The sequence below is a fragment of the Triturus cristatus genome, chromosome 10, assembly GCF_964204655.1.
Source record: "Triturus cristatus chromosome 10, aTriCri1.1, whole genome shotgun sequence".
Lineage (NCBI taxonomy): Eukaryota > Metazoa > Chordata > Amphibia > Caudata > Salamandridae > Triturus > Triturus cristatus.
The window spans coordinates 995,258,728-995,273,696 of NC_140593.1; the positions used below are offsets into that span (position 1 = coordinate 995,258,728).

The following is a 14,969-nucleotide window of genomic DNA, read 5'->3' on the forward strand; positions in this document are numbered from 1 at the left end:
CTAAACCATATACTAAAATAGTGGTATAAGAACCACCAATGGAAAGGAAAGAAGGCCTAGGGCCTTGGAAATCGCTGGGACGACAAGGAGCTAACTGTAGTTAGTGACCAGGAGGCCCACAGGATGCATGTGCAGTGTGAAAAGTTACACGCGTGCACCTATTGATTTCAATGGGTGCGTAAAAGTCACAAAGTTAAAGAAAAAGGAACCTTCCGGATGGACTAGAACCTAGCAACTTGAAACCTAGACACTAGAGATGTTTCTCTACACAGAAGCACCGGAGTGCCTGCGTTACCTCACCCACCGGAAGCGGGTGCATAGGTGTCAAAGTACGTCGGGTTTCGTCGTGCAGGTCTATGGAGCCTGAAGATGAAGATGCTGCAGGCGGCCAGGCAGGAAGAGTTCGGGTGGATCCAAGGGCGGATCTGAAGAGTAGATGACCTGTAAGCAGAGGGGACAGTGTTCAAAGTCACTAGCCAGTGACCGGGGTGGAACCAGGAAGGAACCAGGCGATGTCGGGTGCCAACAGGTGAAGAAGGGAAGCTTGTCTCCGCAGCCACGTGGAAGTGAAGGGATCGACGACAACCAGGAGTCACTCACGAGCTGTCCCACAAAGGCTCTAGCTGATGGCGGTGTCGGCTTCTTGATCGGAGCAAACAGGCCTTGGCTAATGCAAGCCATGCAGGAATCAATGAAAGCTTGGTGCTCTGACCAGCGAGGTCAGAGGGGCTGCTCCTTTTCACAGAAGCAAGGGCCAGTCTGGAGCAACCAGACCAGTGGTGTTGTTTGTAGATTTCGTCGCCAAGATGGCCACTAGCCAATGAGCCAGTATCCGGGATGACGTGTCGAGTGGCAAAAAGCAAAAGGGGCCCACGCAGATCTCGTGGATGCTGGAGGGCTGATCTTTGGTGCAAATGCTGCTCGGTGTTGGGGCTTCTCAGGGCCCAAAGCACAGCATTGAGGATGCCTCAGGTGCTGCGCAGTCAGCTTCTCGTGGACATTTCAAGATGGCCGGTCCAACGTCTCTCGGTGCCTCCACGGGTCTCTTCTTTGCAGGGACTGTGGATCTGGCTCAGAGATGTCTGGGAGTCTGGGTCTTGTTGGGCTCTGGGCTCGGTCTCCGGCGGGAGGCGGCGGCAAAGCAGTCATCGAGTTGCTGGATGGTGCCTGTATTCACAGGGTGGTCACTCCTTGGCCACAAGGGAGATTCTCTTCAGTCTTATGTGCAGCAGAATGTCGAAGTCCATTAGTTCTTCTTATTTAAGTCGAGTTTCAGGATGATCTGAAGTCTTGGGACACAGCTCCTACTCTTATTCCAAATCTAGGGGCCCGGATTACCTGCAGGGTCCCTCCTCTGGGTGGGACCAGGAAGGGGGGTGGTTACACCCTCTTTCCTTTGTCCAGTTTCGCGCCAGGACTGGGGCTGGAGAGCCCCAGCTCCGGTTTGAACTGGCATATGCACAGGGACACCTTGTGTGCCCCAGGCATGTCTCAATCTATTCAGCCCTCCCTAACCCACTACACAAAATCCTGTCTGGGGTGGTGCAAGCACCTCCCCTGACAGGAAACCCTTTCTCCACACCTCCCAAGCTGGAAGGACTCCCAGCAGCAGGAGGGAAGACTTGTGTCTGTGGTGGCAGCATCCATTTTGTGATGCTGAGGCTCTGTTTAACTTTACCCGGGTTTCAGGTTGGGTACATGTCGTGTCCCTCTAGAAGGGTGGAATGCTACCCCCGTCGCCAGAAATGGCGAGGGGGTAGTATTCCAAATCGTATGACACCTTACTCGACATGTTTTGATAAAGCCAAACCAAAGTTAGCATTTGCCCGCGAGGCACATAATGCACTTAAGAGTATATGGTATGGCAATATCATGAAACAGCTAAAGGACGTTGTTCCGTAAGCTGCAGACAGGCTCAGCTCATGCCAGAGCACCATCTCACATGAAACCAAGCACTCTGCCTCCAGGATTGTTAAGGCCTGCCATAGGAGTGGCTGATAGGTTACCATGTGTCCATATATGTTAGATATAGATATACTATATCTAAGTAAGAGGTGATTACACCAACTTACCCCAGCTGAGTGATCAGCCAGTTGTGTCAAATAGTGAGGCCGGGCCAGGGGTGGCACAATACATGCTGCAGCCCCTGGTAGGCCTTGGATACACCTATGCCCTGGGTACCTGCGGTACACTGTTACAGGGTCCAATAAGGTGAACCAGTTCCAATTGGTAATGCACCTAGTGTGCATTGGCATTAATTTAGGGAGAGAGCAGCAGGGCTGTGGGTCTGATTAGCAGGCCCACAGCCACACTAAGTCATAAAACCAGTGAAGCAAAAGCAAAAATGTGGGGTGACCATAGGATAGAAGACCCTACTCTCCTACACATGTGTCTTCCCTTTTCTCCCTCCTCTCCTCTACACTTCCTGCCTGTTCATTTCCTGCCACCTTCAGCTTCTTCATACACTTTTTGGTTGCCACTGCTGCCGACAGGGGCACTTGCTGAAATACTTCCAAAAGCCGGATCGCCCTGTTATTTGGTGCACAGCTGGGTTCCTCTCTAAGCACATCAGCGTTGGGGATAGCAGTACCACCAAGTCACATTCTCCTCTGTCAGCACCACCTACATGCCCATAGTGGTACACTAGAAATCCACTTGAGCAGCATGAAAGAAAAAAGATGAGAGCTTGGCATGACTGGAACTACATATATGCAAATGTGCTTAGAGTCTGGGGAAAAAAATATTGTCCCACATAATTGCTGTTTCTCCTCCTCTGAGGGAGTGAGAGCAGATATTCACTCATTTTTTCTCATCATGACTTTTTAAAGAGGATAGCTCAATCTCATCTGAAATGTTTTCTAGTTTGCTCCAGTGCCTGTAGAATCAGGAAACTCGTCTAAGCTGTCCAGGGTGTTGTATCACAAATCGTGGGTGCTGGTATTACAGTGGCAATATATGTTCGTCTGATATTTTGACAGTCAACATCGTGACATAAAATCTTACAGAGAAAAATGCAAACTGGGAGCTTCTATTGCATTTACAGTGGTCCTGAGTCTTAAATCTGGGGCAGGTTGCTGAATGGAGTAAGAACTACTCATCCCCTTCCCCGCGGTACAGTCACCTGGTGTGTACTTCACCTACAGAACCCCTGACGCAAAATCAAAAATAGAGGGAAGCTATTATTTCTACACCAAACACACATATGTTCGAGAACTAAGGCCATCCACTCATAATGCACTTTGCAGTTCAATTCAAAGCTAAGCGCAATCAACTTGCCACATGAACGGGCAAGAGGATGGGGCTAGGAAGCAAAGGAGACATCCTGACTTAAGAACAGACAGGGGGGATTGGTGCATAATTTTATCCCCACTTCTTTGATTCCTGTTATTCTTCAAAAATCTCTGCTGTGATCCTGCTGACTGTGGTCTGGCCTTGCGAGATTTGATACTTAGACCTACTTCACCTATTGTAAATGTGTCCACATGTATCTCCCCAGATGAGGGACTTCCTATCTACAGAAGAAGGAAGAGTGCTACACCTCTCCCCACCATTACTTGGCTAAAATCAATGGTTTCTAAAGAGTTTGTCTTTCAAAATCTAGACCCATCCTCACTTAATGTGGATATCTTGGTAGCTGGCAAAATATCCTTAACTGGATTCTGATTTAAGAGCAAATGCCTGATGACCTGGCACTAGCATTGATGAAAATCTTCAAGCCTCTTTTTTTTTCAGTAGATGACATAATGAGCTATTCACACCATATGGTAGAAACAGGGACACGTGCAGATACCTGCAAGACTCACCTTATGGTCATTAGAGGTAACCAGCACAGACTTTGGAATCCTTGTCCATGACTAGTGAAGCCATTTTGAAGCACTCAACAGTCCTGATTGATCTGTTCCCCTTTGATTGCTTCCTGCCCCTACAGGGAACTAGACTCTTTTTTCTAGACAGGCTGAATCGCAAACTTCCCAAACCAATGACCTTTCACTGCATGAATCTTGTTTCATGGAAGGCAGCCTTCTTGATGGCAAAACAGCGGCCTGGCACATTAGCAAGCTTTAAGCCATTTGCATTACAATAACCTTGAAAATGTCCATAGTTACAGAGTGGTTCTCTGGAATGGCCGCTTCATTCTGAAGGGATACTTTTCCTTAGGCTCTTTTCAGTTATCTACTAATCAAAAAACAGGGGGAGGAGGAGGATTGGGCTAGGTTCACCCTCCTATGTTTTCAGAGTACAACAGAAAAATCCATAGATAACGGATCATAAGAACCTAGCCAAGGGAAAAGGGTTCACCAAATGGGTGTGAACCGCAACTGTTAGTAGAAAAGAAAAATGTCCTTTCTTGAGTCCCCTCATTCACCCAGGGTTACCCCTAGGTTGCATGCTTCATCATTGGGGCCATCCCAAACATCTACTGCTTGGGGGCGTTCTGCGACTTGCGGAGTTACCAAGGAGCACTTATTTTGTGAGTATATGTGTAGTGCAGTGTAGGGGGAGTGGTGTTTGTGAATGTTAAAATTTAACTAACTAGTAAGCTAATGCTTTATTCCTGCCCCTAGTTAGTAAGGAGAAAAAGGGGGTTAATAAAAGTGAAAAATAACTGTTATGTAATTATAATCCCTAGTATTGTGTCGACATGTTTCGAGGTATCCCCTAAAACCTCTTCTTCAGGACAACATGGGGACCAGCCCCATGTGTACCACTCCGTGCACAACCTATATTAAGGTGAAAAACAAATTACGAATGCACACCTATTGTGTGTGCATTGATAAAATACATACGGTTAATTCTGAACACGTAGTATCTGTTATGGAGAAGAAAAAATAAATTAGTACATACTGCCTGCCCCGGTGGGCAGGTTATGGCATCACGCAGTGCATAATCAATGGTGTGGGTGCCCTTAAAAATAACATTAATTAGTGCTCAGATCCTGTGCGGAATTAATGTACCACACTTGATGTCTCTATTGTGAGAAAGGAGTAAAAACATAATTAATACGCTCATGTTTCTGGACAAAGACAAAACATACACAACATATAACAAAAATTCAATCTGTGTTGAAACGTACTTATTTAGTGGCAATAATACGCCTCATGGTCTGTCTGGGTGGAGGGCCCTGTAGTAAACCTAAAGGATAATAGGAATACATGATGGAGTAAACTTGCTGGGAAAGATTTTAAGTTTAAACGCATAGCTCGAAGAAGGATCAAAAATGTGGTAAAAACGGATAAGCAATCAATATTAGGTTCCTGTTGGGAAAAAGAGTTCCTACTGTGCTCGGCTGCCCTTCGTCAGTGTGACCTATTTGTCCCAGGCTTGACCGCATCTTAGCGTGTCTGTGCCTCGGTACCTACAATTATAGTCGTACAAACAGCCGAGTCATGTCCTCGTGCTGTAAGGAACTAGGGCATCTAGCCGGCATGCTCCCTTCGTTTGGAAAAGTCGGACCGCCATGTTTCTAGTGCTCGTGATAAACGATGGGGACATTGTGTTAATTACATAGCCCTGATTGTTTCTTTGTGTAAGGCAATGTTTCTATTGTTTTGTGAAGAGTCATAAAGAGATACTTTGCAAAAAAGAGGGGGTCGGTATCGAACCCTTCATTGAGAGAGTTTGTGGAAATGGCGGCCATTTTGGAATGTTCAAATTTTTCAAAAGTTTTGCAACACAAACAAATGATGTTTAACCTGTGTTTTCCATTGATTAAAAGCAAGGTACTGTCATTACTTGTTTGTAGAATAGTCCCTAAGCATGATACTGTACCCCAGACTAGGATATCTATGATAAATGAATATCCAAATTGTTGGCTTTACTGGAGTGGCAGGGCTAATAAAAACAGAAGGCAAAACTAAAGAAAATAACTAAAGCCTGGGATTGTTTCAAAACCCTCTTGTGGTTAATTACAGACCCACATAGAGTTTTTGGATTAGGTGGGTAGATGTTTGTCTCTATGCTATTGTTCTGTGATTGCTTACTTATTCTTTTTAGAGATAAAGGGGTTCATTCACTTCATGAACTGTCCCCTTGATATGTTGTCGTTCAAGCCTGTGATATCTGTACGTAATTTGAACACCCATCTCTGTTCCTTCTCCAGTAGCATCTGCTCTACGTTTTCCCAGGGTTTAATGTGTTCTAACACTACCCATCGCATGTCATTTGGGGTGTGCAGGAGACAGATTACCTCCAATGACATACTCATGCATATGTGGTACTGAGTGAAAGCTAATTTAAAACACTTATAGAGGCAGCTTCTCGTCCTGCTACTGGGTGCCTATAAACTCACAAACTAATAATCATCAAAAATCCAACGGATTAATGGCCTCCTTCCAAGTCCGTAACTGAGGTGGAGAAAGGGGCAGGACCACAAGCCCCAGCACTGCTAGCGGCTGTCGCTGCCGTAACAAGCCTGCTACTTGTTCACCCGGATTTGCGTATTTCTTCCGGCTCGGGCCCCTGCTGCGTGGGACGCGCACGGGCATACCCCGTAAGAGGCCGGGCTGGCCCTACTGTCTTGGACCTGTCGAAAAGGAAACTATATCTGCATTTTTAAACATGAGGGACTCGACTAAGATAAAGGAGCTAACTTGGCAACAGGACACACCAGGAGATCTCGCAGTGAATAATTACTCAATAGTAAATAGACAAAAAGTTTGGCAAAGTTCGGCGGGCCTCAGGTCTCTGCAGGCCAATCGGTGTGCCTTTACACTCCCCCTGCACCCCTCTTGCACTTCCCCAAGTCATTAGCATCTCAGTAAAAATGGGGAAAAGGAAAGCTGTGGCTCTTACGTCACCTATTGGATCGAAGAGATCGACCATAGACTCGTTCCTAGTGAAGGCAGTGGGTGCAATCTCGGAAGAGATTGATCGGGCGGAGAGGAGGCTCTTTGCTGGGCCATTAAGATCTGGAGATCCACCTTTATCGCTGTCTAGGAAAGCTCTACACTCAGTAGCCCACTCGAGATCATGCAGGAGCCTGACACAGGAGGCATGAAGATGGACCTAGCTGGCCCTGGCTCTAAACCCCCTCCTCTTGGTCCTAAGAACAGTTTGGCCATTCCTGCCTCACCAGTGGGAAAAGACTCAGTAACGCCTCCACCCCCCAACCGGAAAAACAAAAAAAAAAATGAGAAGCAATGCAAACTACACGGAAGGGGACTGAGACTGATCAGATAAGATGCACCTTGAAAGACATTGAGGAATTTGGGGATCCTCTAACACAAAAAATCAAAGAGGCATTGACTGAGTTAAAGACTCAATTTTGTGATAAAATAGCAAAACGTTTGTCAGACTCAAGAGCTATCCTCGACAAAGTCGAGAACATTTTGTCTACCACCAACATAGCCCCTTTATCCTTAACCCCTCAGGCCCAATTCACATGCACTAAACAGCCTCTCCCAGTTCAGTCGAGTAGAGGCCTGGTTATGGGCCATGCTAGCCAGAATATTTCTACCGGACATACAGCATCTGAGACCGGCTTTAAGCTGCAAGCTCTCACTAGCCAGCCCCTCCTGTCATGTAGTCCGGTAGCTGGAAGGGAGCTAAAAACGTCTGCCAATACTCCTCTTCTTCCTGTGATTAACTGCCCCCCAGATTGCTGTCCCTATACCTTGGTTTTAGCAGGGGTCACAGGGCTCAATTCAGCCAATCAGGAAACCATGGGCCAACTAATTAACAAAGCTTCCCATTGGTAGGCAAACATACTAGATTCGACGTGATATACTGCAGGTATATTCTGATGGCTAGGATAATTTCCTGCATAGGGACCTCGAGGAAGAGTTTAGCGGGACATTGCGTGATCAGTACCCTTAGATATCCTGGATTAGCACACAATATTCTGAAACATTCATCCCAGTCCTATCTTCCTCAATCGAATATTAAATTAGTACAGCTGGGCTTTTTCTATAGACCCCCTCATAACATCACAATTAAGGAACATCTCTCTGCCTGTGGGGGTAAGATTGTGCTCAGGGTGGATTGAATGCATTGTCTTATAGCTATGCCCTCTTGACAGACCTTTATGATTTGGACTGACTCATGGTTGATGATAGCAGAAGTTTTATTAATGACCCCCCTCTAAGGTCCCCCTTACAGATTTTGGCAGATGATGATGCCCCCTCGTATCCAAATGTTGATCACCTAATTTGTAGACTCCCTATTGAAGTCACCATAATCCAATCAGAAGGTGTCATAAGTCCTCTCCCAACCTGCAGTCAGGGCAGTGGGAAAGACCTAAACCTTGTCTCATGGAATATGGCTGGGCTGTCTGCAAAGTTTACAGATGTAGGATGGATTTTGTTTATTAGATTATTCAATATTATTTGCCTTCGAGAAATTTGGGAGATTGAGAATACATTTTTTTCTTGTGGGTTTTAAAACTTTTTTTCTTCCAGCGGTGAGCTTCAGAGCAGGAGGATGTCTTAAATCTGGGGCAGGTTGCTCTTGATCTTGGTGGGGTGGTGAAGCAACTGAAGTGGGATTTCAGAGTGTTCCAGGAAATCAAATTAGAGGTGGGAAGATTGCGCCGCTTGACCATAGTAAATTTTTATAATGTCAAAAAGGGAAGGCTGGGGCCTTCAAGTTTACTAGAACTGAGAGGGGCCCTAGACGCGCTGCAGGGAGAGGGCCTCTGTCTTGACAACATAATCATAGGTGGGGATTTTGATTTCCATTCCTGCCTCGATTCATTACAACTTCAACAAAGCTTGGAAACGTTTGATTACAGAGGGATTGCATATGGAACACTCCCCGTAAAGGCTCAAAGTGAATAGCCTCCTACACACTCATAATTTAGTGTTGACTATAGATAAGAAGCCGGACCCTTTTAATACTGTTATTCCTCCAACCTATATAGGCTGGAGTCATGTGACAATTATTGACTATATTTTTGTTTCCGCCGCGCTGGGAGGGACCTCACTCTGATTTAAAATCCTACATAGTCCTTATAGCGATCACAACCCTCTGACACTAGTACTCGAAAGGGCTGGTAACGAGTCGAAGTGCTCTAGTACATCTGCGGGCTCACTATCCTTAACTGATATGGGGAGACGCCTACGTTGGTCGTAGGTAGATCCCAAGGCTTTTAATTATTCTCTTTTTAAAACCAGACAACAGGAGATTCAAACCTGCTTAGAGCCATTAGCATCTGATGAAGAGATTATTAAATAATTTCATGCCATCACGCAGTCAACTGCTAGTTTATTATCAGTTTCTGCAGCCCATCCCCGATCATCCAAAATGGTTTGATGACAAGTGTTCTTGAGCCCTTCGCCTTCTAAAGATGGCTTTGAAAGAGATCCCCAGGGATAGAGATTGGGTGGTTGATTGTCGCATCAACTACAGGGGGCCCTCAAGGACCGGAGGCGAACGCTACAGAGGCAGTTATCGGATGAATTAACCCAAGCGAGTGAGCAGAGGGATAGCACTGTATTTTGGCAAGTTATAAACAGACCCTGTTTCTCTGACCCACTGAAACCCGTCTTATGTCAACACATCACCCCGGAAGAATGGATTGTCCATTATGAAGGGGTTTATAATTTTGGACAAAGTGAGGGATTTGCCCATGAGATAGGGTCATCCCAGTCGGACATGCCCATAATTTTCACCTTGGATGAAGTGCGGGTGGGCATTGAGGGACTGGCCCGGAGTAAGGACCCCGGACCTGACGGGGTTTCCCCCGGATCTTTTCCAGGATAACACTGATGTATGGGCCCTGGTTTTGACAAGGGTGTTAAATGCCGTGATAAGGAATAGGTTGCCACTTTCGTGGTCTACTGCCACGATCGTGGCGATCTTCAAGAAGGGAGACAAGAATATTCCCTACTGTTACCACTCCATCTCTCTCATTGACTCTACAGTCAAAGTCCTGGGGCGGGTTTTACTTCATAGGCTTTCTGAATGGGCGAAGTTGAATGATATTATCTCTGATGCGCAGTATGGCTTCCGTATGGGAAAGTCAACCACTGAGCAATGTTTAAATCTTTATTTAATAGTTACTAAATATACGGTTGCTCAACCTGGTGCCCTTTTTTGGGTTTCATGGATCTCACTGTGGCTTTTGACCGGGTGAACCGTAAAAAAACGATGGGCCCTACTTGATTCTCTGGGGGTTGAGCCCGCCATGGTAAATCTACTAAGGATCCTCCATGCCCACACTACAGCTGCAGTTAGACACTCGTAGGTGGCGGGATTCACTGATCATCTTAATTGTACCAGGAGGGTATGGAAGGCATGCATTTTAGCCCCTTTTTTATTTACCTTATATATTAATGGCCTAGAGGCGGCCTTGATATCTTTGCAGACAGACTGTCCTCGTATGGGTAGGAAAGCAATTCCAGTTCTTTTATTTGCCGATGACGTGGTGCTGATGACATGCACCTTGTGGACCTACAGGTCCTGATCAACGGATTTGTTGCATTTATGAGCTCGTTGGATTTGTCAGCCAACTTCACAAAGTCGTACATTTTGGAAGTTGGCCCTTGGGGGACCCTTTCTAAGACATTCAAAGCAGGTGCCCATACTCTAGCTAATGTTCCAGCTTTCCATTACTTGGGAATCGTATTCGATGGGAAATTGAACTGGAAACAGTTGCTAGAGGGGAAAGTTGGCAATCTGAACAAATCCATGGGAGCCATTGCTAGGAATACTCACAGATTAGGTACCTGGACCCCAGGAGTGATTGTAAAGCGTTATCAGTCCTTCTGTATATCCAAGGCTCTGTACGGAACCGAGGTTTGGGGTTATATTGCGACCAACAAACTTCAGGTCTCAGAAAATAAGTTCCTGATATGTATTCTGAAGTTCCCTCAGGGTACCGTACATGAGGAACTAGGATTACATTACATAGCGGATATGGTGGCAGTAAAACCCCTGACCGCTGGGTGAAAATCTGGTCTAATAATGAGCTGGCTCTCAACCGTTTGATTGTTTTAGATTGTTTATCATTAGACCATGCACTAAAAATCCCTTGGCTACGTTATATTAAAGAGTCGTTTTCTGCTATTGGCAGGGCAAATATTTTCTTAAAGCCTGACTCAGTGAGGACTCGGGACCTTAGCATAGTGAAGGAGCTATTTTTTTAACATGCCATGGCCTCCCGTGAAAAAACGAGCTGAACAAACCAGCGGTGCGAGGGCATGTTCTTTTAAAATCAGTACAGGGTATGGAAAATTAACTATGCATCTTAAGACATGCCTCTGATAGATTTTTAATAACTTGTTTTAGATTTAACCAGCTCCCTCATCTTTTAGCTTTGCCGGCTGGTTTTGTTTTACATGATGAGACGAGAGGTCCCTGTGGCCACGACAATGGGTCTCCACAGGATACCTTACATTTTGCACTCTTAAGCAAATATTTTACTCACCCCAGGAGAATGTATCTTAAACCTCTTTTAAAAGCAATGACTTTTAGACAAGCCCATGTTGCCTTAATGTATCTGCAGCTGCTGCCTAATGATTACACTTTTCTTTGCAGTTATGAATTTCTTAAGAGCTTAGATCGAGAAACTTTAGATGTGTTGATGGTTGAATTGATTTTGCGTTGTTTGCACATTACCTAGGTTGTTATTCAGCTGTATTGAGGATGTGTTTTAAGGCTTGTTCTTTTTTATCACTGTATCTTTTATGGATGTGACTACCTCAGAATAAAGATAATTATTATTATCCTTCTGAGTCCATTGGGAACTCTGATTGAGGCAAAAACTGGAATTTGCCCCCAAATCACATTACAAGTTTTGCAGACCACATATTGGATATTGTTCTTTGACACCTTTCATGAAGGAAAATGTGGCACAATTTTGGTAGGACATTTCCCAAACTCTAATGATTCGTGTTATGATGCATTATGACCTGCTGAACTCATAATGGGGTGGAAATAATGCAATTGGTAAATACTGCAGCCTGCAGTATTGGTATTGCATTATTTCTAACCCAAATACCAAGGCACTTGAAATGCGACTTTAAAAGTAACAGGCTGGCTACAAAGGAAAGGTAACTCAGTCCTTTTTGTGAAATCAGAGCTTAAAGAAGTAACATTTGTAGAATTCCTGTATTTGTATGATGCTGGTGCACAGACGCAGTTTGGTTAACAGTTAATAAATAACCAAATGTTGGCACAAGTTGTCTGATTCTATGCCTCCCCTGCCTCTCCTCTGCACTTCTGATTATGTGGCTCACTTGTGTGCATGGATGTGTCAAAGATTCCGAAGTTAAATATCTAATGCATGCCATTTTCTAATTCTGCAGGAGCCTTCGTTTGGGATGCTCACAGTGCCACTAGGATCTGCTCTGACCCAGATTGAGGATGACCTGAGACTCGAAGCCATCAGCCTCTTCAAGTTGGTAGGCTGCAGTTTACATTACATCTAGTTCTATAAAATCTTACGTCTATTTGCAGATGTTGTTTATTGTTTACGGTCACTTCCAATGACTGTTTCTTCACGAGTTCCTGCAGTTCTAGCACTAGCTCTTTCCTAGACTCATACCACACCCTATTAATATAATTCCTAGGTTTTGTAGTGCAACCCCATATTTTGCCACTCATAGACATAGCAGCTAGTGATGAGAGGCCCTATGCTCTTGCATCCTCTGACCTGCCCATTTGAATTGGTTCACGAGATACGGGCAAAGAAGGATGCCCTCATGCCTTCTTCTTTAAGCCAAACTATCTATCACCTGATGCCTTTTCCCATTCTCGTCATTGTGCTGGGTATCCTCAGCAATTACTGTATCATCTCTGAGTTATTATGGTCCATATTATGAGCCATGAGTTATTATGGTCCATATTATCTGAAATGGGCTTAGATTTTAACATTCTCCAATTTATAAAAACTCTGTATAGTGACGCAGGCGCTAGAGTACGCTATGGAAATAAAGGCGAGTGCTCTGATAAATTTCCTATCAAGAGAGGGGTACGTCAGGGGTGCATTCTAGCCCCCCTCCTCTTTACCCTATACATAAACTCCATTGGCCAATATTTAATGGAATCACAGCATGATTACCCAAAAATCTTGGGAGCTCCGACCCCAATACTCCTTTATGCTGACGATGCCGCCATTATGTCTCGGAACAAGATAGGTCTCCAGAGGGCTGTCTTGAAGTTTGCAACTTATATGAAAGAACGAGGGTTAAAAATTAACATTACAAAAACATATACGATGGCCTGTGGCCCTGGAACAAAGAAAGTGCCCTGCTCAATCTTTTTAGATAGCAAGAGGATCGAGACCACAGACCATTTCTCCTACCTTGGAATACATTTTGATAGGAGGGGAAATTGGCATACAGCTGTAAATGCCAGAAACTTGGCCTTCGTCCGAGCAATTGGCGCCCTTAAACAGTTTTCAGCTAAACTAGGTGGCAGACCAGTGAAAGAGCTGATTGTTCTTTACAAGGCTAAATGCATTTCTACTGCCACCTACGGAGTGGGTCTTTGGGGAATTGAAAATTCACAACTACTACAAAAAACAGAAAATCAGTTTTTGTGTTATCTTTTAGGAGTTTCTAAATCAACATCGACTTTTTTTATACATATCGAACTGGGTATGCTGTACATTTCAGATATTATTAAAATTGCGCCTATACTCTTGTGGCATAAGATTTGTGTTACTCCTGAGACTCAATTGAATAGAGACTTGATTACTGACTGTCTCAAACTCGATGGATTAACCAATATCAAATGGCTCACCTACGTAAGAAACATGATGACTGACCTTGGCCATCCTGAGTTCTTCACAAGGCCTTCTACCATGGAAACGGTTTCCAGGAAGACCCTAAGAGAGTTGGCCTTAAACCACTTAACAACTAACAGATGGAACCTGGAAAAAACAAAAAATACAGTCATCAACTTCCAAAAAATAACCATGCAAGAAGGCCTCCAAAATTATCTGCTAACTCAGCCTACTTGTTACGCCCAATGCTTCTGACTCGTCTCAGATTTGGGAATTTTTTTCGTATGATTGCTTTCCCTCTCTGCAACTCTTGGTCAAATGAACTCCCACTATGCCCTTGTGATGATACCTCTGCCCAATCTAATATTCATTGTGTTCTTTTTTGTAAATTCTACCAGCTGCCCAGGGGGGCTTTTTTGAAACCACTTTTAAAGTCCTGGGGGATCCGTACTTGTAGACTGGCCATGTTTAGGTTATTACAGCTGGAAAATGAATGTACTATCATTGCAGTAATGAGTTTTTTAAAGCTGGCTGTTAAGTTTCGGAGCTCTATGTAATTATTTTAATATGCATTTTTTGCAATTTTTCATTAACAGGGGATTGTTCTGATTGACCTTGATTATATAAAAACAAAATCCTCTTAATATTTTTATCTGTATATATATGTATGTACTTTTTAATGTATGTTTTTTAATGTATGCTTTTATGATTTCAGTTTGAAAATCGAATAAAGCTTTCTTGATTGATTGATTGACTGTATCGTCTCGAAAGTGAGTGATAGAATCCCCCTGCTGCCACTACACTTTCAGGTGACAAGTGTAAACTTTATCTACATCTGCCTGCTATCAGCACTGCTGACAAATAAGCAACGGCAACTACCACCCTTCTTGCATATGTGCAAGAAGGGTGAACGTTGACTTTGATTGCTTTTCTCTGCCCAATGTCAGATAGGGTCCAAATGTACAGAATGATGCACTCAATACCACTCTGCCATGTTACAAGCATTGAGCTACATTGGGAACATTATTATGATGAAAGAATGGTCAATGTCAATTGAATGCGCTTAAAATAATTTATAAATTATAAATTATTTTAAGCATATTCATTTGACATAGACCATTCTTTAATCAAGTGCTCTATGGAATCCAATTACACTATGAATTCACAAGAGTGAGTCAACAGCATCATGCTAAAGAGCTTTCAACTTCTTGTGTCATAAGTGTGGAGGATCAGTCTTGGTCAATGGTTACTTCTTTTTAGCTAAGAGGTCATTTTTTCTTAGCCCACCACCAATGCTGTTGAA

At 44.1% G+C, this 14,969-nt stretch overlaps 1 protein-coding gene across 1 annotated transcript in view; it reads left to right on the top strand.

Moving 5' to 3' along the window:
- The window catches only part of MYO15A (myosin XVA), a 1,126,038-nt gene that overhangs the window by 509,012 nt on the left and 602,057 nt on the right, over positions 1 to 14,969 (top strand). The window contains exon 31 of the mRNA XM_085631315.1: positions 12,246 to 12,341. Within this exon, the coding sequence (XP_085487441.1) occupies positions 12,246 to 12,341 (96 nt within the window). The remainder of the gene's footprint in view (positions 1 to 12,245; positions 12,342 to 14,969) is intronic.